At 41.7% G+C, this 22010-nt stretch overlaps 1 protein-coding gene across 5 annotated transcripts in view; it reads left to right on the top strand.

Annotated features, from left to right (window-relative positions):
- The window catches only part of FNIP2 (folliculin interacting protein 2), a 144223-nt gene that overhangs the window by 104060 nt on the left and 18153 nt on the right, over window positions 1-22010 (top strand). For all 5 annotated transcript variants that reach the window (XM_012433852.3, XM_064383783.1, XM_012433849.2 and 2 more), the window contains 2 exons: window positions 3380-4709; window positions 5595-5751. In XM_012433852.3, the coding sequence (XP_012289275.2) occupies window positions 3380-4709; window positions 5595-5751 (1487 nt within the window). The remainder of the gene's footprint in view (window positions 1-3379; window positions 4710-5594; window positions 5752-22010) is intronic.

Here is a 22010-nt window from a genome sequence, read left to right as displayed (position 1 = left end):
TTGTTACTCAGAACATGCCTGGCTCCTTCTTGGTCATACAGGGAGTTTTTCCTGGGAAAGACAGAACACAGTTGTTTTTGTTTTATGGAACAATAATAGTCTTTAAAAAAATGCAGGCTCATTAAGTGGAAAAGAAAAGGGGGCTGGATAGTAAGGAAACATTGTATTCCATGCTGCTGGGTCACCCATTTCAAAACAATGCTAATTAAGTAGCGTGCATTTAGTTAGATAAATGTGTTTATAATTAGGCATGCTTCTCATTTCAAATGTAACTAATTGAGAGCCATTAATTCCCTGTGTTCGGCATAACAAGGGAGAGTCTTTTCCTGTGGGTTCACAATCCTCATCTTTCAGAGGAGATCATGTATTGTTGAAAGTCTTTAGTCCTCCCTTCTCCCAAACAAATCCATCAGGGGTTTGGCTGTTGACAAGAAGAGTGTGAGGAGGGGACAGGGCCCTGGGCAGCAAAGGCCTGTGATAGCTTTGTAAAGCCAAGTATAAATGATGGCTGAGTTTCCATTATTACAAAGAAGTTTTGCGGGGGAGGGAGGTTCAATAATTTGACAAGTAGAAGCAGTTGCTTCATATTTTATTGTTTTCATTCAGTATTTAGCAAGTCACAGTAAACATTAAAATCGAAACCGCTGGGAATACACAATGATGCAGATATAATTTTAATCCAGGTTCCTAAGTAAAAGAGAAGACTATCTGGAATCTTGCAAAGACTCCTCTGAGAGCTTTTCCAGGACAGGTGCCACTGTGTCTTTTGACTCTCTTTTAAATTTTTATTTTTAATTCAGGTAAAAAGCATATAACAATGTTTATTATCTTAACCATTTCAAAGTGTACAGTTCAGTTGAGTTAAGTACATTCATATTGTTGTGCAATTTCTTCATTTTAAAAAATTATACTCATGAAAACAAATCTACTCTAAGAATTAGCTTCAGTTATCCAGGACTCAAAAAGAAATTGCCTTCAACTTCAAGATCCAGTAAATATTTAATATTATAGGTATATTGTTTTAATAATGCTTTATTTGATGACGTTTGGCTATAACATAATAGCACTGGTTCCACACACATTGCTCTCATTATTTTATATAGTTTAAATTATTATAAGTTGTATTTTTACTAACCTTCCTTGTTTTACCATTTCCATTTATTCCTTGGTTATTAAAATGTACAATACTCAAATGCATTACTAAAAAATAATAATATCATTCTGAGTGGCCTTTCCCCTGTGGTTTGTTATACCAGATTTTGGATAAGTAATGTTTCTTCTTTATTAATATTGCAACTGATTTAACAAAAAAATGTCTCATGAATTTCTGAAATGACTTGATATCCTGCAGCAATAGACAGATGTAATCAAAGTAACAGTAATGAGCTCTTAGGAAGGTTTTCTCAAACAAAAGTCCTAGCTTCAGACTACAATTCTGAGTTACTCTCTTGAATTCTTGTCTGATTTCTCAGTCACTTGGAAAGGCCTCTCAATTAAAGCTCTATCAGCCTATAATCTAGTCATTTTGTAGAGAGGATTGTTTATTATTTCTGTCCTTCCCTTTGAATGTTCTTAGGAGCTGTACACAAGGGAATACTCACTGAAGGAGGTATTTCCTAATGGGTCCCAGGGGGAGGTACTTTCCAATGGTTCTCATAACTTTTTTTTTCCATATTCATCTATTTTAATTAGTTTTATCTAGTATATGCCCTTATAACTGCTTTCCCTCCTCTCTAGATGCATTCCTCAGAGGGTTTCGAACTTCCTAAATTCTGAGTTATACCAATTATCATGTATCACTTCCCCTTTATTTAGTATCTTTTTAGGTTCTGATTTGTTCCAACATTCTGGTTATTCTTTTTTTTTTTTGAGATGGAGTCTTGCTCTGTCGCCCAGGCTGGAGTGCGGTAGTGTGATCTCAGTTCACTGCAACCTCCGCCTCCCAAGTTCAAGCTATTCTCCTGCCTCAGCCTCCTGAGTAGCTGGGATTACAGATGTCCACAACCAAGCCCAGCTAATTTTTTTGTATTTTTGGTAGAGATGGGGTTTCACCATGTTAGCCAGGCTGGTCTCAAACTCCTGACCTCAGGTGATCTACCCACCTCGGCCTCCCAAAGTGCTGGGATTACAGGCGTGAGCCACCACACCTGGCTGAGATATATCTTTAGGATCTTAACACAGTGCCTGTCCAGTTAGTAGACACGGGTTCTTTATTATAATTTTCCATATTATTATCAAATGTGTAACTTATTATAAAATGTAATAAATTATCAAATGCAGTAGTTTTAATAGTTAGGCACTTAAGTACTTTTGATGAAAAGCTTATTGCTGGGTGGTTGGATGATACATTTGCCCTTATTCTTTCCTCCTTAAGCTGATTGTAGAACCCATGGTACATTAGTCAGTTTTTAATCAACTTGTCAGGATATAACTAATGGGACATTTTTTTTTCCAGTTGAATTTTATTTTCTTTTTTTTTTTTTTCTGAGACAGAGTCTTGCTCTGTCACCCAGACTGGAGTGCAGTGGCACAATCTCGCTCAGCTCACTGCAATCTCTGGTTCCCGGGTTCAAGCAATTCTCCTGCCTCGGCCTCTCAAGTAGCTGAGACTACAGGTACACACCACCATGCCCGGCTAATTTTTGTATTTGGGAAGAGACAGGGTTTCGCCTGTTGGCCAGGCTGGTCTTGAACTCCTGACCTCAAGTGATCGCCTGCCTCAGCCACCCAAAGTGCTGGGATTACAGGTATAAGCCACGGCACCTGGCCCAGTTGAATTTTCAAGCGAAGTAAAATAAAACCTTCAGACTCATTATTCATGACTAAGTGATTTTCTTCTTGTTTATCAAAGTGATTCTACTTGGTGTGTGTATGCATATTAAAAGAATTTTACATAGACCACCTCATTAAATATTTTGAATTAATTCACTGCCCTTCTGTTGAGAAATTCCTGAATTTGGATTTTATCCCAAGGCCCAGTGTCCTGGGATTCTTCCAACAAATTCTTACTATTCTAGTTTCCAAGATATAGTATTAGATCTTGTCACATATTCAGAGCTCTGGCTTTAGCTTTCCTTGGGCCATCTCATTGGTGGACCCGTTGAGCTTCAGGGAAGACCCAGCAGGCACTGGGAGGGGCTGTGTGCACAGCAGCATGACTCCCACACATCAGGGGTGACCAGCCGCAGCCTGTGTTCAGGCTGACACTCTTACAGTGGCAAACTAAAATGTTGTCATTACTAGAAAGTAGAAATCAGGAGTCGGAAGCAGTGACTCCAGACTGGGAATAAGTCACCCGTTTTGCTCTTGTAAAGGCTGATATATCTATGACATGCTAACCCCAGAGACCACTGCCTTTGTGTCCACCTTTGCTGTCTAGGTGATCTTTACGGAGCCATAGGCTCTCCAGTGAGACTGACTCGCACCGTGGTGGTAGGGAAGCAGAAGGACTTGGTCCAGCGAATACTTTATGTCCTGACCTACTTTCTCCGTTGCTCTGAGCTACAAGAAAACCAGCTGACCTGGAGTGGCAATCACGGTGAAGGTGACCAAATTTTAAACGGGAGCAAGATCATGACAGCCTTGGAGAAAGGAGAGGTGGAGGAGTCTGAGTATGTGGTCGTTACAGTGAGGAACGAGCCTGCTCTTGTACCCCCCATCCTACCACCAGCAGCAGCTGAGAGACAGAACCCCTGGCCGGCAGAGTTTCCTGAGAGTCCAGAGGGCACTGACAGTAGAGATCTGGGTCTTAAACCTGACAAAGAAGCTCACAGGAGGCCGGAGCAGGGTCCTGAGGCTTGTAGCACAGGGTACCAGGAGCCAGCATCGGACAGTTCCTGGAAACCTCAGAATGGCTTTTGTGGGGATGAAAAAAATAAAGAGGCACCACAAGATGGCTCTTCAAGACTTTCCAGCTGTGAAGTTCTGGGGGCAGGAATGAAGCTGGACCAGCAAGGTGTCTGTGAGCTGTGTAAAGTGGAGATGCCTACGAGACTGCCAGACCGGTCAGTGGCCTGGCCTTGCCCTGACAGACATCTCCGGGAGAAACCTCCCTTAGAAAAGGTCACTTTCCAGATCGGGAGCTCTGCATCTCCAGAGTCTGACTTGGAAAGCCGCATGAAAAAAATGGAGGAACGGATGAAGGCCTGTGACCCCTCGCTGGAGGCCAGGGCGGCCACTGATACAGCTCAGGACCCGCAGATTTCTGGGAGCCCTTTCAACCCTGGCTTTCAGGAGAACGTCTGCTGCCCTCAGAATCAGCCTTTGGAGGGGGATGAAGGCGAGTCTGACAAAGGTTTTGCAGAGGACAGAGGCAGCAGAAACGAAGCGGTGGCAGATGCTGCTGGGCAGCTCAGCCACGCTGCCGACTTGGACGCAGCCTCTGCCAGTGCAGCAGGAACCAGAGGGAGGAGGCTGGAGGCAGCTAGAGGTTTGTATGTGAAGGCTGCGGAAGGACCTGTGCTGGAGCCTGTTGCCCCCAGGTGTGTCCAGCGGGGCCCTGGCCTGGCGGCTGCTGCTGCAAATATCCCCTGTGGGGATGCCAACAAGAAGGCCAACTTCAGGACTGAAGGAGACATTCCCCGAAATGAAAGCTCGGATAGCGCCCTGGGAGACAGTGACGACGAAGCCTGCGCTTCAGCCATGCTGGACCTGGGTCACGGTACTGACAGGACTGGAGGGTCCTTGGAAGTGGAACTGCCTCTGCCAAGGTAACTCCACAGGCTGGGAAGTAGAGGGCTCTGAGTTCGAATTCCACTCTCCTGACCTGACACCTGTGATCGTGTTAGCTACTATTGTCTGCTTCCCACACGGTATTTTTTTTCCCACAGAATGTTAGCAGTACTATCAATTCTATTACAAACGGCTTCCCGCCTGTCCTTCCAAGGATGGTCACTGGCTTAGCACCACTGAGCTCACAGGGGCAGGCAGCCGGTGGTTGTCTTCGAAGCTATCGTGACCCTCTGGGGGAAGCTAAGGGATGTGGTGGAGGTGGGGGAGGGAACAGGAAGTTTAATTTGCTGTCAACTGCAGGGAAGGTCCGTGGCTGGCAGCACATGCCTTGCTTAGGAGGGGTGGATTACTCACCGTGTGGCCTCTCTCCTGCCGACCAGAGCAGTGTGAGGTGGTTGGGAAACCGCACCTCTTTCTTAACACTCCATCAGGTTGATTATCTGGTCTGTGATGACTGAAAGCAGTAATTAGAGACTTCTTCTGATCTTCGGCACTGTCATTGGCACCACTCTGTGCAGATATGTCAGATTCCTAAAGCCAGGCTTTTGGCAAGAGCCCTTCCTCAGACTTTTTCTTTCATCAGTATTTTGACACAGACTGCCTGAGGAACAAAAATAAACTCATAACTAGCCATGGATGTACTTTCCTTGCCACCCCCCACCTTCCACTTTAAAATACTCCCTTTTCTCCCCCAGTCCCTTCCTTTTTCTCACATCTGTGATCCACTTAACTTGCGGCTTGGTGACATGGACCACCCTGAATCTATTTTGTTTACGTGTGTCATTGGGGTGCTTGTACCAATTATAATGAATGAAGAAAGTACATTTTCAGCTGTGCATTTTAATGGCCAAATGTTGTTTTAGGTCTCAGAGTGTCAGCACTCAGAATGTAAGGAACTTTGGCCGCTCCCTTCTGGCGGGCTACTGCCCCACATACATGCCTGATCTTGTGCTTCATGGGACCAGCAGTGACGAGAAGCTGAAGCAGTGCCTGGTGGCCGACCTCGTTCACACAGTCCACGTAAGTGATCCCAGCATGGACCCTCTGGCTGCTGACAGTCTGTCAGCCAAGGTCTTGGCTGACAACAGGTGTTTAGACTGAAGAAAGACTAGTTAAGGATTGTTGATGGAGATGTGGGCAGGGTTATGGGAACCAGCTAGGCCTAGTGAAGCACCTGGGGCCTAGCAGCAGCTGGAAGCTAGAAGCACACCTGGGCCTGGGAGAGTAAGGGGAGGGAGTGCGACATCAGAGCCCTGAAGCCTGAGCCAGGACGAGGGGCGAGGGGCGGCCTGACTGCAGGAGCAGTGAGAAGGGAGTGACTTCCTGCCATCCCTCCTCCCTTTCTCTGATCTCTTTCTGGTGCCTCTCATTGGCTAAGCCCAGCTGAAAGCCAGAGAGCAGGGGCACAGCTCATGCAGACACAGTCCTGTGGTGCTTAGAGGTCAGCCTCCTGGGGCCCAGAACAGGACAGAGAAGGGCAAAGAGTTGCTCTGGGGGTGTTTAGGGGAGCAGATAGGCTGGACAAATGGAATAAACAGCACAGATGGTGATAATTATATGCCGTCACGGTGAGGACCAAAGAGGTGTCACATGTGGTTTGTTTTTATTCAATCCTTAAACAAGTTCCTAAAAGTAATTTATTTTAACTGATTTGTCATTAAGTTCAGTTTGATGGCTGCATGAGGATGACTGTATAAAGATTAACAAGTCTTAATGGAAAATTGTCTCCTGGCTGCCATTAAGTGCTTTTCTGCTATCTGCAATGGGACAGGAACTAAGCAGTTAAGGAAACTGTCAATCTGATGGGCCTGTTTTTAACTGAGCTGTTATTGGGTAGATATGTAAAAATAGACCTTTTGTATTGGAAACATTTTGTATCTTGTGCAATAGGGAAAGTCCTCATCACATTAAGAAAATTGGAATTTGGCCTGTTACCTACCTCTGGGCCAACAAGTATTTTTTCTGAGGTGGAATGAAAGGCAGTGCATGTTATCTTTGGCCTTGAGCATCTCCTCTGTGAAGACTAAACATCAGACACAGGCTAAACAGGCTAAGGATATTTATGTGAAATGAGAGAAAATGTCAGTAGTAAAGCAGATGTCCTCATAACGTCCCTCAATGAGGAGGGCGAAGAGATGAGGCTAGGGCTGTCCGAAGCTGGGGAAAGCCGGCCCAGTGTACGCATGTGTGGCCAAATGTTCCTAACCCCACCCCTGCTTTGTGGTCACACACCACCCCTCACCAGGATATTCCTGGAATGAAGCTATGAAAATGCTTTTGTCTCTCTAATATCATAATTATGTAATATCATGATTTTTCTTCATAGTTGTAAGCACCGTATAGTCGTTTATCATTTCACGGGTTCACGCGTCAGTGAACCCTGTAAGAACAATGCCCTCATTGTGTAATGCTATCTTTCTAAGTTGTCCAAAACAATGTCTGATGCAATTTCACAGGCTGTATTTATGTGTGTTTAGTAAGTTCCTATAACATTAAAGCACCTTTTCTGTCCGCACCTCATGTTTATATTCACACATGCCAAACTGTGGGTGTTTTTTTTTCCTGCTCTGCTATCATTTTGATTCCTAAGAACATTGGTGTTGCTTATTGGACCTTTCTTCCATGAAGCCCAGTGATCTGCTTCTGACAGAGGTACCAAGAGACTACGCGGGAAATAACAGGATTGTCCTCAGTGACATATGCCCTGGATTTACTCACTGACCACTCTGGAAATGCAATCTGTTGATTGATAACCCTCCTTGAACTTATCTGTAAAACCATTCATGAAATATTTTATGTTTTCCATAGGCTGGCAAGTTCTAATTTTTGTGTATTAGATTTTCATGGTGACCATCTGGCTCTATAATTCTTATATTTGAAAAAACGTAACCATGTTTACTCTGTCATTACTCTTCAAGCTTTTTAATATTTCATTTTCCCTTTTAGAAGGGGTGTCTTCACACTGTAGCTTTTCTCATTTCTTTAAACTATGGATTCACCCTGAGAGGTTGAAAGTTATTAAGCATAATAACCTATATTGTGTCAAATGGTGGGTACATCCAAAGTGCAACCATGCATGGGTGTTGATAGGAAATTGCAAAGGGTTCATGAAAATATCTTCAGAAGTTTAATATGTTCAGAATATATCCAATTAGCATTAGTGGATTTCTAATTTCACTTGACACATTCATCATAATGAATTTTGCTCTTGAAGTAATGTTCTGTTTAAACTGCCTGTCAGACTGGCACTCTGGTCTATGGCAGTGTTTTTTAAAACACACACAAAACAGGCTTACTTTTGACATCCATTTACAAACATTTGTTGAAAAATATTTTAGGAGCATTTTTTTTAAACATTATACTTATTTTACTGCTCCATAAAACCTAGTGAATGTTTAAATTCTTGATTTTGCCAGAGAAAGAGGCAGAGATCCAAAAACAAGTATATGACCAGAGTTAGAGCTGAAATAATAGCTTGTTGAAGAAGAAAATTGTAATAAATTGCTTTATTATAACTTCTTCCAAAATTTATTTTTTGAGTTGGCCACAGTGGCTTATGCTTGTAATCCGAACACTTTGAGAGGCCAAGGTGGGTAGATCGCTTGAGCTCAGGAGTTCAAGACCAGCTTGGGCAACATAGCAAGACATGCTATGTTTTATTTTATCTCAAAAATAAAAGCATTAAAAAGATAAGAAAAAACAAACCTACTTTTTCAATATGAATTTCAGTGTTCATGCTAGACTTCATCAGGCTTTGGTACTTACAATTCTTTTTAGAGAAGGATTTTTAATTCTTTAAAAGCAGTTGATTCAGGTTATTGATCTATTTTCTAGACCTGTGCACAATTTGGATTTTATAATCTGTGTTATGTAAATTAAATGTGCACCTTTTTTTTAACAAAAGAGATTGGGGTCTCCCCGTATTGCCCAGGCTGGACTTGAACTGGGCCCAAATGATCCTGCCTCATTTTCTGAAATAGCCAGGATTATAGGCACAGGCCACTGTACCTGGCTCTAAATGTACATTTTTATAACGACCAGTTTGGAGTTTTTCTCTCATTGAGAGATTGCTTTGTAGAGCTTCCAATATTAAGAGTTTTTTGAACTTTTCTTATCCTAGCCTCTTATGAAAGAAAGATTTGGTAACTTTATTTCATCTGTTTTCATTTTTATTGCTAACTTTCACATGTCGAAATTCAGAAGTTCTTTAAATATTTAAACATGTATCCTTATTTAGTCCATATACTACCTCTTTTCTGTCATTTGAACTCTCTCTGCCTCCTAACATATAGGTTACACAGCTGCCTTAAATTAGTGTAAAGTAATATGGTTTCATTTTTTTTCTTGCCACATCTTATGCATTCTTTCCTCTGTTTTCCTTTTGACTTTAAATGGAAAGAGAGCGGGGGTGCACGCCAGCAGCATTCTATGCCTGTGACTCTTGAGTAGCCTTTTCCCTCTCCTTTTTCCTCCTGTGTCTGGCCGCTGACAGGGGTGCTGTTGGGGTTATTGTGTTGCAACGCAAGGTGATGGAAGATCACTGACTTAGTGTTGATGGTTTGGGTTTGAGTCCTCGCATTACCATTCGTTTGCTGGTAATCTCAGGTAAATCAACTGGCATTGCTAAGCCCCAGAAAAATGTATTTGGAGGAACAGATGAAATATGATTCAGTGGATAGGAAGTTAACTTCTGAAGACAGACAAACCTAAGTTTGAATTATGGTTCACCCCTTAGTGGCTCTGTGGCATTGGTCAAGTGTCTTTAATTTTCTAATCCATACTGTGAACAGTACTTATGTCATAGGTTTGGTTTGAAGATTCTGTGAGATAATGCCTATCAAGTGGTTAGCATGTTGCCTGGCACACTGCTAAATGCCCAGTAAATGTTAATTATTAATATATGTGGGCCAGATGTGGTGGTTCACCCCTGTAACGCCAGAGCTTTGGGAGGCCAAGGTGGGAGGATCCTTTGAGATCAGCCTGGACAGTATAGCAAAATTCTTTATCTCGAGATCCAAGACGGATGAATAGGAACAGCTCTGGCATGCAGTTCCCAGTGAGAACGCAGAAAGTGAGTGACCACCACATTTCCAAACTAGTTTTTACTGCCCACAGACCAGGAGATTCCCAGACAGAAAAGCACCAGGAGTTTCCAGCATGGCAGTTTCAGCATACACAGCAGGTCTCCGCACAAAAACTCACACAAATCAGGGTGGCCATTTCAACTGGCGCCCGGAATGCCTGGGAGACAGAATCACCCATTCAACTGAAAAAAAGGGGGTTGAAAAAGGGAGCCAGGTGATCTGGCTAGGCTGGTCCCACCCCAACAAAGAACAGCAGTCTGAAACACTCTGGATTGAGAGTTTCACAGCAAGCACAGCTGGACCTGGGAGGGTCCAGCTCTGTGGGGGGGAGGGTATCTGCCATTACCGAGGCAGTCCACCACTACCGAGGCAATCTGCCACTACCGAGGCAGTCCGCCATTACCGAGGCAATCCGCCACTACCGAGGCAGTCCGCCATTACCGAGGCAATCCACCACTACCGAGGCAGTCCGCCATTACCGAGGCAATCTGCCACTACTGAGGCAGTTCGCCATTACAGAGACAGCCTGCATTATTGAGGCAGACCACTATTACTGAGGCAGTTCTAACTATACCTCTATAAAGAAAACCACAAGGAAGTTCACACAGCAGCTGGGCAGAGCCCATGGCAGCTCAACAACGCCTCTGCTGGCACACTGTGACTAGGCTACCTCCTCACTGGGCAGGGCATCTCTGAATAAAAGTCAGCAGCATGTCAGGAACTTTTAAATAAAGCCTCACCTTCCCAGGACAGAGCACCTGGGAAAAAAAGTTGGTTATGAGTTCTGCTGCAGCAGACTTAAATGTACCTGCCCAGCAGCTCTGAACGGAACAGTGGAGCTCACAGCTCAGCACTTGAGCTCCTATAAGGGACAAAACTGTCTCCTCAGGCAACTCCCCAAACCCCGTATATCTGAAGAGACACCTCATAAAGGAGAGCTCAGGCTAACATCTGGCGGGTATCCTTCTGGGACGAAGATAACAGAAGAAGAAACTAGCAGCAACCCTTACTGTTCTGCAGGTGCCGCAGGTGATCCCTAGGCAAGCAGGGTCTGGAGTGTACCTCCAGCAGTCCTACAGCAGAGGGGCCTGACTGTTGGAAGGAAAACTAAGAAGCAGAAAGAAATAACTTCATCATCAACAAAAAGAATGTCCACTCAGAGATCCCATGCGAAAGTCACCTACTACAAAGACCACAGGTAGATAAATCCACAAAGATGGGAAGAAACTAGCGCAAAAAGGATGAAAACACCCAAAACCAGATTGCTTCTCCTCCTCCAAGGGATCACAGCTTCTCACCAGCAAGGGAACAAGGCTGGATGGAGAACGAGTCTGATGAATTGACTGAAACAGGCTTCAGAAAGTGAGTAATAACAAACTTCTCTGAGCTAAAAGAACATGTTCTAACCCAATGCAAAGAAAACTAAGAACCTTGAAAAAAGGTTTGATGAAATGCTAATGAGAATAAACAGCTTAGAGAAGAATATAAATGACTTGATAGAGCTGAAAAACACAACACGAGAACTTTGCGAAGCATACACAAGTTTCAATAGCCAAATCAGCCAAGCACAAGAAAGGATATCAGAGAATTGAAGATCAACTCAATGAAATAAAATGAGAAGGCAAGATTAGAGAAAAATGAGTAAAAAGAAATGAACAAAGCCTCCAAGAAATATGAGATTATGTGAAAAGACCTAATCTATGTTTAATAGGTATACCTGAATGTGACGGAGAGAATGAATCCAAGCTGGAAAACACTCTTCAGGATATTATCCAGGAGAACTTCCCCAACCTAGAAAGGCAGGCCAATATTCAAGTCCAGGAAATACAGAGAACACCAGAAAGATATTTCTCAAGAAGAGCAACCCCAAGGCACATAATCCAGATTCACCAGGGTTGAAATGAAGGAAAAAATGCTAATGGCGACCAGAGAGAAAGGTCGGGTTACCTACAAAGGGAAGCCCATTAGACTCACGGCAGATCTCTTGGCACAAACCCTATAAGCCAGAAGAGAGTGGGGGCCAAAATTCAACATCCTTAAAGAAAAGAACTTTCAACCTAGAATTTCATATCCAGCCAAACTAAGTGTCATAAGCAAAGGAGAAATAAAATCCTTTGCAAACAAGCAATTGCTCAGAGATTTCATCACCACCAGGCCTGCTCTACAGGAGCCCCTGAGAGAAGCACTAAACATAGAAAGGAACAAACAGTACCAGCCACTCCAAAAACATACCAAATGTTAAAGATCATCGACACAATGAAGGAACTGTGTCAACTAATGGACAAAACAACCAGCTAGCATCAAAATGGCAGGATCAAATTCACACATAACAATATTTACCCAAAGTGTAAATGGGCTAAATGCCCCAATAAAAAACACAGACTGGCAAATTGGATAAAAAGTCAAATCAGTGTGCTGTATCCAGGAAACTCATGTCACATGCAAGGACACATATAGGCTCAAAGTAAAGGGATGGAGGAAGATTTACCAAGCAAATGGAGAGCAAAAAAACAAAAACAAAAAAACAGGAGTTGCAATCCTAGTCTCTGATAAAATAGACTTTAAACCAACAAAGATCAAAAGAGACAAAGAAGGACATTACATAATGGTAAAAGGATCAATGCAACAAGAAGAGTTAACGATCCTAAATATATACACACCCAATACAGGAGCACCCAGGTACATAAAGCAAGTTCTTAATGACCTACAAAGAGACTTAAACTCACACAATAATAGTAGGAGACTTTAACACACTCCACTGTCAATATTAGACAGATCAAGGAGACAGAAAATTAACACGGATATCCAGGACTTGAACTCAGATCTGGACCAAGCAAACCTAGTAAACATTTACAGAACTCTCCACCCCAAATCCACAGAAGATACATTCTTCTCAGCACCACATCACACCTACTCTAAAATTGATCACATAATTGGAAGTAAATCACTCCTCAGCAAATGCAAAAGAAAGGAAATCATAACAAACAGTCTCTCAGACCACAGTGCAATCAAATTAGAACTCAGAATTAAGAAACCAACTCAGAACCTCACAACTTCATGGAAACTGAACAACTGGCTCTTGAATGTTGACTGGATAAACAATGAAATGAAGGCAGAAATAAAGATGTTCTTTGAAACCAACAAGAATGAAGACACAATGTACCAGAATCTCTGGGACACATTTAAAGCAGTGTGTAGAGGAAAATTTATAGCAATAAATGCCCACATGAGAAGCAAGGAAAGATCTAAAATTGACACACTGTCATCAAAATTGAAAGAGCTAGAGGAGCAAGATCAAAAAAATTCAAAAGCTAGCAGAAGAAAAGAAATAACTAAGATCAGATCAGAACTGAAGGAGACAGAGACACAAAAAACCCTTCAAAAAATCAGTAAATCCAGGAGCTGGTTTTTGAAAAGGTCAACAAAATAAACCACTAGCCAGATTAATAAAAAAGAAAAGAGAGAAGAATCAAAGGGATGCAATAAAAAACGATAAAAGGAATATCACCACTGATTCCACAGAAATACAAACTACCATCAGAGATTACTACAAACAACTCTACGCACATAAACCAGTAAACCTGGAAGAAATGGATAAATTCTTGGACACTTGCACCCTCCCAAGCCTAAACCAGGAAGAAATTGAAACCCCGAATAGACCAATAACAAGGGCTGAAGTTGAGGAAGCAATTAATAGCCTACCAACCAAAAAAAGCCCAGGTCCAGATAGATTCACAGCGGAATTCTACCAGACATAAAAAGAGGAGCTGGTACCACTCCTTCTGAAACTATTCCAAACAATCCAAAAAGAGGGAATCCTTCCCAAAACATTTTATGAAACCAACATCATCCTGATACCGGAACCCGGCAGAGACTCAACAAGAAAGGACAACTTCAAGCCAATATCCATGATGAACATAGATGCAAAAATCTTCAATGAAATACTGGCAAACAGATTGCAACAGCACATCAAAAAGCTTATCCATCACGATCAAGTAGGCTTTATTCCAGGGATGCAAGGCTGCTTCAATATACGCAAGTCTATAAACATAATGCACCACATAAACAGAACCAAAGACGAAAACCACATGATTAGCTCAATAGATGCAGAGAAGGCCTTTGACAAAATTCAACAGCCCTTTATGCTAAAAAGTCTCAGTAAAACTAAGTATCAGTGAAACGTATCTCAAAATAATAAAAGCTGTTTACAACAAACCCACAGCCAATATCATACTGAATGGGCAAAAACTGGAAGCATTCCCTTTGAAATCTGGCACTACACAAGGGTGCCCTCTCTCACCACTCCTATTCAATATAATATTGGAAGTTCTAGCCAGAGCAATTAGGCAAGAAAAAGAAATAAAGTGTATGCAATTAGGAAAGGAGGAAGTCAGATTGTCTCTATTTGCGGATGACATGACTGTATATTTAGACGACCCCATTGTCTCAGCCCAAAATCTCCTGAAACTGATAAGCAACTTCAGCAAAGTCTCAGGATAAAAATTCTATGTGCAGAAATCACAAGCATTCCTAGACACCAATAACAGACTTAAAGAGAGCCAAATCAAGAGCGAACTGTCATTCACAATTGCTACAAAGAGAATAAAATACCTGGGAATACAACTAGCAAAGGATATAAAGGACTTCTTCAAGGAGAACTACAAACCACTGCTCAAGGAAATTAGAGAGGACACAAACAATGGAAAAACATTCCATGCTCATGGTTAGGAAGAATCAATATTGTGAAAATGGCCATACTGCCCAAAGTAATTTATAGATTCAATGCTATCCCCATCAAGCTACCAATGACCCTCTTCACAGAACTGGAAAAAAGCACCTTAAACTTCATATGGAACCAAAAGAGACCCCGCATAGCCAAGTCAATTCTAAGCAAAAAGAACAAAGCTGGAGGCATCATGCTACCTGACTTCAAACTATGCTACAAGGCTATAGTAATCAAAACAGCATGGTATTGGTACCAAAACAGAGATATAGACCAGTGGAACAGAACAGAGGCCTTGAAGCCAACACCACACATCTACAACCATCTGATCTTTGATAAACCTGACAAAAACAAGTAATGGGGAAAGGATTCCCTGTTTGAGAAATAGTGTTGGGAAAACTGGCTAGTCATGTGCAGAAGGCAGAAACTGGACCCCTTCCTGACACCTTATGCTAAAATTAACTCCAGATGGATTAAAGACTTAAACGAAGACCTAACACCATAAAAACCCTAGAAGAAAACCTAGGCAGAACCATTCAGGACATAGGCATAGGTAAGGACTTCATAACTAAAACACCAAAAGCATTGGCAACAAAAGCCAAAATAGACTAATGGGATCTAATTAAACTCCAGAGCTTCTCACAGCAAAAGAAACAATCATTAGAGTGAACCAGCAACCAACAGAATGGGAAAAAAATTTTGCAATCTACCCATCTGACAAAGGGCTAATATCCACAATCTACAAAGAACTAACACAGATTTACAAGAAAAAAACCCATTCAACAGTGGGCGAAGGACATGAACAGACATTTTTCAAAAGAATACATATATGAGGCCAACAAACATATGAAAAAATGCTCATCATCACTGGTCATTAGAGAAATGCAAATCAAAACCACATTGAGATACCATCTCACACCAGTTAGAATGGCAATCATTAAAAAATTCTGGAGACAACAGATGCTGGAGAGGATGTGGAGAAATAGGAATACTTTTACACTGTTGGTGGGAATGTAAATTAGTTCAACCATTGTGGAAGACAGTGTGGCGATTCCTCAAAGATCTAGAAATAGAAATTTCATTTGACCCAGCAATCCCATTACTGGGTATATATCCAAAGGATTATAAATCATTCTATTATAAAGACACATGCACACGTATATTCATTGCGGCCCTGTTTACAATAGCAAAGACCTGGAACCAACCCAAATGCCCATCAATGATAGACTGGACAAAGAAAATGTGAATACTATGTGACCACCAGAACGATGAGTTTCTGTCCTTTGTAGAGACACGGATGAATCTGGAAACCATCATTCTCAGCAAACTGACACAAGAACAGAAAATCAAAAGCTGCATGTTCTCATAGGCACATATTGAACAATGAGAACACAAATGCCAGATATAGGTGATGGGGGGAAGGAGGCAGCAAACCACATTGCCATGTATGTACCTATGCAACAATCCTGCACGTTCTGCACATGTACCCCAGAACCTAAAGTGCTATAAAATGTGAAAGTGCTTTGTAAATGATACAGCAATACATCATGTTTTTAATATGGGAGAGGAGAATGACAACTCTTATGAAATGAAAATTTCATAAGTAAAAATGAAAATTACTGTCAGAGTTAAGAAAGCTATATGCATATATATGCATATGTATTTAACGTTCTCCTAACTAGTCAATGGCCTTGTCAATCTCAGGGGCCTACTGTTGGGGATGACTGAACAGAACCAGTACACACATTCATTGAGTGCTAAAAACATTCACTTTCACTCTGCCCGGGAACATACTGGACAGCTCTAACTCTGCAGGGCAGGCTCATCAAGACCAAAATTAACACTACATTTTGATGTTTTTTAAAAATCAACTGTACTCTAGGGCTTCAAGCATTTTACAAAATAATTTATGAGATAAAGTAACCATTGGATACAGCAGCCTCTTCCATTTAATTTTAAGCATAGCAACAGATTGACTCCAGAAATACCATGCAGGAATCAGTAGCACAGATAGAGAGCTTTGCTAAAAGCCTGGCTGTGATATATATATGCTCATGAATACCTAATTAGTCCATGCAGCGCAATCAACCTGTAGGACTATAAAAGAACAGCAAGCCCCTTCAAATGGTAAATCATTATTTAAGTATCTCACACGTAACATTAAATACCTCAGGTCAGCAACAACCTTACCGTCAATAGGATACGAAGAAAACATCTATGTAGGACAAATCTGCTATTTCGGAACATCTCTCGTTTTCTTTTCCCCCTGATTGGATAATAAACATGGCAGTGCCTCGGGCCTCTGGCACCATCTTCTATAGCCACAGCCCTCAGTGCAACACTACCTATGCCTATTGGCCTATGGAGCGTTTTTAAAACTACGTATTTTGACCTATAAATGCGTTTTGATTACCAGTTTTTTTTAATGATATAGAACTAAAATCATTACACATAATTAGGCTTATTGATTAGTGAAACCTTTGTATTATGTGTGCTTGTATTTATACATACATATGCACACATGTCACACTTGTATGTAAATGGCATGTCCTGCCAGGCCATGATGTCATATAAGCACCTATGCCAGGTCATAGTGTTAAAATGTATTTCTTATCGTAGATTGTGGTTAAAACAAATAAAATAACTGATCTCTAGGTATCCCCGACTCCAGTCTGAAATCATTGTGATTCTCTCCCCTTCTCAATGTGACTGGTCTTTTTTAAGTTCTTTTGATCTTCCCAAATGGCATCCGTGTGTCCACTTTACCCCTTTCGTTCAGCTTGTACAGTGCTGCAAGAGGACTTTCTAAAGCACGAGACAATCATTTATTCTTTTGCTTGAATAGCTTCCTATTTTCTAAGAAAATAAACTATAAACTTCTTAGCCGGAATTGTCCCTTTTATGTCCTTCAAGTACACACACATACCCTGTATCTCCTCTTATGCCCCAGTCACACTATTTGCCATTCTGTAAATAGTCCACCTTTACTCACACCTATCTGCCTATCAGATTATACTTTCTTTGCCTACGGCACTATTGAACACGCTTTCTTACATTTTTGAAGACCCATTTCATATGTTGCCTCTTCTTCGAAATAATTACAGGCACTATGTCCCTGTTCTGTTCCAGGTGTCTTCCTCTCACGAGGGCTGCAGGCACCTTGAAGCAGAAAGCAGGGCCATGCCTGGTGCCTGGCACATAGAAAGTGCTCACTAATGTTAGTTGACTCTTCCCCATAAAACTGGGGTTACAGCCGTGTGTGTCTATTACTACAGAGTATCCCTTTTTTCTGAAGTAAAGAGAAAAGGGAGATGGCCTTTCTTTAAAGAAATATAAAGGGGGAGAATCAGATGTTTAGACATGATGCCTGCAGCTCTGTGTGTTCATTGTCTTTACCTAAAGGAGAATAAACACTTATTATAAGTCTCTTGGGCTTCACGTCTCTTGCATCATGTCAGTTAGACACATGTCTAATTTTGATGTTTTCCCCCAAATTTTTTACTACCTACAAGATATTTGAACACCTGTGCCATTCTCTGCAAAAAAAAAAAAAGCTACTAACCCTCTCTCGTTTTATTTTGGAGTTGCACATCTCATCACACAACTTTATTCTGTTAACCCTTTCTGACCTTGAGCACCTCTTCTCAACTTCAGACTGAATTTTACCTCAGCAAGCGGCCAGCCTGACAGTGCAACTATTCCAGAGGCTGCATACTGTTATCTTCAAGGCCTCAGCCTACATTTGGGCATGAGCCTGGTGAGCACATACACAGGAGGTCAGGCGTTTTTTCTGCACACCTCCAGACCATTTCGCCACACTTTGGACCCTTCCTTCTTTCCCTCTACCCACAAGTCTTCATGCTGTCTTCGTGTCTTAAGGCTTTAGTGACTGACGTTAAACCTGTTTCCAAGAGAAAAATTTCTGATAAGCAAATGCCTGTAGAGTTATGATAAGGTCATATATGATTGTTACCCCTTCTGGTATTTTCATGTGTTAAAAATATGTTTGATGCACTAGAAATCTCCAGTGGTGGCACTTCAGGTGGTCGGGATAACTCAAGTCACTTGATGAGGCAGAGAAGCTGGAGATGCTTTTGGGGTGGAGTGGGGAGAATCACACCTCAGAGATTTTTTTTTTTTTTTAAAGATGGGGTTTCACCATGATGGCCAGGCTGGTCTTGAACTCCTGACCTCAGGTGATCCACCCGCCTTGGCTTCCCAAAGTGCTAGGATTACAGGCGTGAGCCACCGCGCCCTGCCAGTTCCTCAGAGATTTATCTGTTGAAAAATACTTATCAGGTACCTTTTATGTGCTTGGCACTGTGGTTATAGCAGTAGTCCAAATCTGAGGTAGAATTAGCTGGGGTGTGGTGGCTGTGTGCCCATGGTCTCAGCTACTCAGGAGGCTGAGGTGGGAGGATGATTTGAGCTCTGGAGGTTGAGACTGCAGTGAGCTATGATGGAGCCAGTGCACTGCAGCCTGGGTGAGAGTGAGACCCTGTATCCCCCTCCCCCACCCCCACACCCCACCTAAAAAAAAGATCTGACGTGGGAAGATTCCAGCAACATGTACTAAACTGGTATAGATGGCATGCCTCCCCTCTAAAACTATACAGTGATGGATAAAATATCACCACCCTCATTGCTGCCCCGTTGTTATAATTTCTGTGTATGTGAAAACATTGGAAATCCTTTTGTGCCAGAGATGAACAGAAATCTAAACCAAAGCAGTAAGCATGAGCTGGTCCTCCGGGATTTCAGTTTTGATACAGGTCCGAGGAATTTGGTGCTGAGGTTCTCAGATTCACCCGAGGATGAGAGATTGTGGTCTTACATGCACATAAGACTTGAGACCTGGAATCGAGCCACTTACCTAAAGCCTGGAGTTTCAGATAACTATTCTTCCATGAAAAGGAGACTAGAAATCGCCAGACATAAGCAGTGAAGCAGCAAAGAAACAGGCTGGAAACAGGTTGGGGAAAATAAAGTCACCCATGAGAAATCAAAACCCCTGGTCTGTGCTATTTGTGGGTTTCAGGTCCAGATTTATTCTACCCAAGTGATTTGCGAATCCCTACCCAAGAAATAAACATAAAAACCAGGAGCATAGAAACCTTTAGGACTCTGGCAGAAGAAAGCACACTACTTTAGACACTTTCACAACCACAAACTCATGAGATTCATGTAGGAAAATGAAACATTGCTCCAGTAAGATAGGCCCACATTCAGAAATTACAAACATGTGAGAAACCAGGAAATCATCATGAGCAGAGAGCAAGCACATACAAGCAGGAGAATTAGCACTCCTCCAGTCGGCAACAACTATTAAAGAAGCTATGTTTAAAATGTTTATGGTAATAAAAGGAAGGAATTGGAACCTTAAAAAAAGAGAGGACAATGATAACTGATCATTTAGATTCATATAAGAACTAAAAAGAACTTCTAAAGTGGAAAAACAATACCTGAAAATAAAACTCCAGGGATAGGTTAAAGAACAGGGCAGATTAAATACAGCTAAAGAGAACTGGAATTTGAAATGGAGGCTACTTAAATTATGTTTTTGAGCTCTGAGACAAAAAGACATGAAAAATATCAAAGAGCCAGTAAAACATGTGGAGGCCAGAATGAAGAGACTTTATAGCATATGCAGAAAGAGAATAGAGAAAATGAGAGAAAGTAATATTCAAAGAAACAATAGCTGGAATTTTTCAGGTTAAATAAGCAACTGTAGGGAGAATATAAACAAATTCACACTTAACAACTGAAGATCAAAGATAAAGAAAACTCTTAGAAGTAGCCAGAGAGAGGAAGACATGACACCTCTCAGGGAGTTTGCGATCTAACAGGAAATACAAAGAAATAAATAAGCAGTGAAACAGCACGGTCAGGTGGGAGGCCAGGGTGCTGAGGACGTGCACACAGGGTGGCTGTGGTGAGGACTCAGCTGGGGTCAGTAGCAGAGTGAGAATGAGAAGCAAGGAATGGTGCAGGGGATAGCATGACTTTCAGGGAATTGAAGCCCCTTTCCCTGATGACCCCTTCAGCATATCTCAGAGCTGGCTTTGCCACCATCAGGAGGTCTATCTGTCCCCTCTCTCAGTAAAACTGCTATCAGGAATGTCTACTCAACATGTAGTTTAAAAAAAAAATTCTAGACGACTTTATATATTGGAAGAGATGGTTTAAGAGTAATGAGTGATAACCAGGTTTCTTTTCTCTGGATGGATTTGAGACTGAAGGGGTTTTGTGGTTTGTTTACATTAAAAAAAAAAAACTAGTCTACAATTTACACACCTCTGCAGTCCTTTTAGTGGTTCTCAGCCATCCTAGTGGGGTAGGTTGCCCAAGGACTATCTTGCACGGCCTGAATCTTCAATTCCAAGACTATGAAAGACGCAGTTATATGGGTGGGTCTTCTCCTCTGAGGAGGCAGGAAAATGCCAAAGGGGATCTGAGGACCTTCAACTAACAGTAATGCTGAGAAGGTGACTGTCATTGCATTCATCATACTGGGCTCTTTGCATGATTGACTAAAGGCCTTTTGTGAAGCTATGTAAAGGCTAATATTAAGTCATGGTGCTGTAACATAATGAGAATCATTGTGGAAAGGCATTTTATCATGTAGCATCCTCTTATTCAAGTACAGTTTAATAAATGTATAAAACTTACCAGAATTATATAAAATGATTAACAAATAGGCAAATGAAGTCAAAGAACCATGTATTTTATTATCCAGAATATCTCAGAGAAAAACATAGAGGGACGTGCTTCCAGTTACCTGAATCATAAATTGCCTGTTCCCTTTGTATTTTAAAGAGGCTTCCCAGTGGCTTATCCCTGATAGTTAAACCCACAGTGTTATAACTGTTGTGCAGATTTCAGAGCTGGTTATGAATACAGAAGTCTCCATGCTCCTGCTTTCTGTAATACACATGTGGGCTGAGACATCTTTGAAGAATGATAAAGGGTCGGTGTCAAGCAGCATAAAGATGGGGAACTTTTGTAGCAAAGTGCATGATAGAAGTAGCTATGTTTCCTCCTAATGACAGTCAGTTCAGACCATCATTCACACTTCTTGCACTCTTGTCTTCTAAGGGATTTCTACCCTGATGTGGTCCTTGGATTTTACAGTAGAGGGTTTGGCAGACTCATTGGGCTAAAAGTTGGAAACACTTGTGAGTTCCTAGACTCTATTTCTTACATACCAAGATACTTAATATGCTCTTTATATATTTTTTTGTCTCGAGTGTTCCTATCTGTAGAGCAGAACTGTGTTCCTGCCCCCCTCCACAGGAGAAATGGTGTGATGAATTAATTAGTGGTTAATGGGAAGCATATATGTAAGAACGGCATTTCCTCACTCTTCATTGGGTTAAAAATAGATAATCACATGAAATATCAGTCATTTAAATGTAGCACATAGAAAAGAAATATATTAATTATTGTGCATTGGAGGTATAATATGCCAGAAA

Source organism: Aotus nancymaae, unplaced genomic scaffold (assembly GCF_030222135.1).
Source record: "Aotus nancymaae isolate 86718 unplaced genomic scaffold, 86718_ANA_hifiasm-v0.15.2.pri h1tg000033l, whole genome shotgun sequence".
Lineage (NCBI taxonomy): Eukaryota > Metazoa > Chordata > Mammalia > Primates > Aotidae > Aotus > Aotus nancymaae.
The sequence above is the reverse complement of the archived record's forward strand: the minus strand, read 5'-3'. Positions and strand labels throughout refer to the sequence as shown.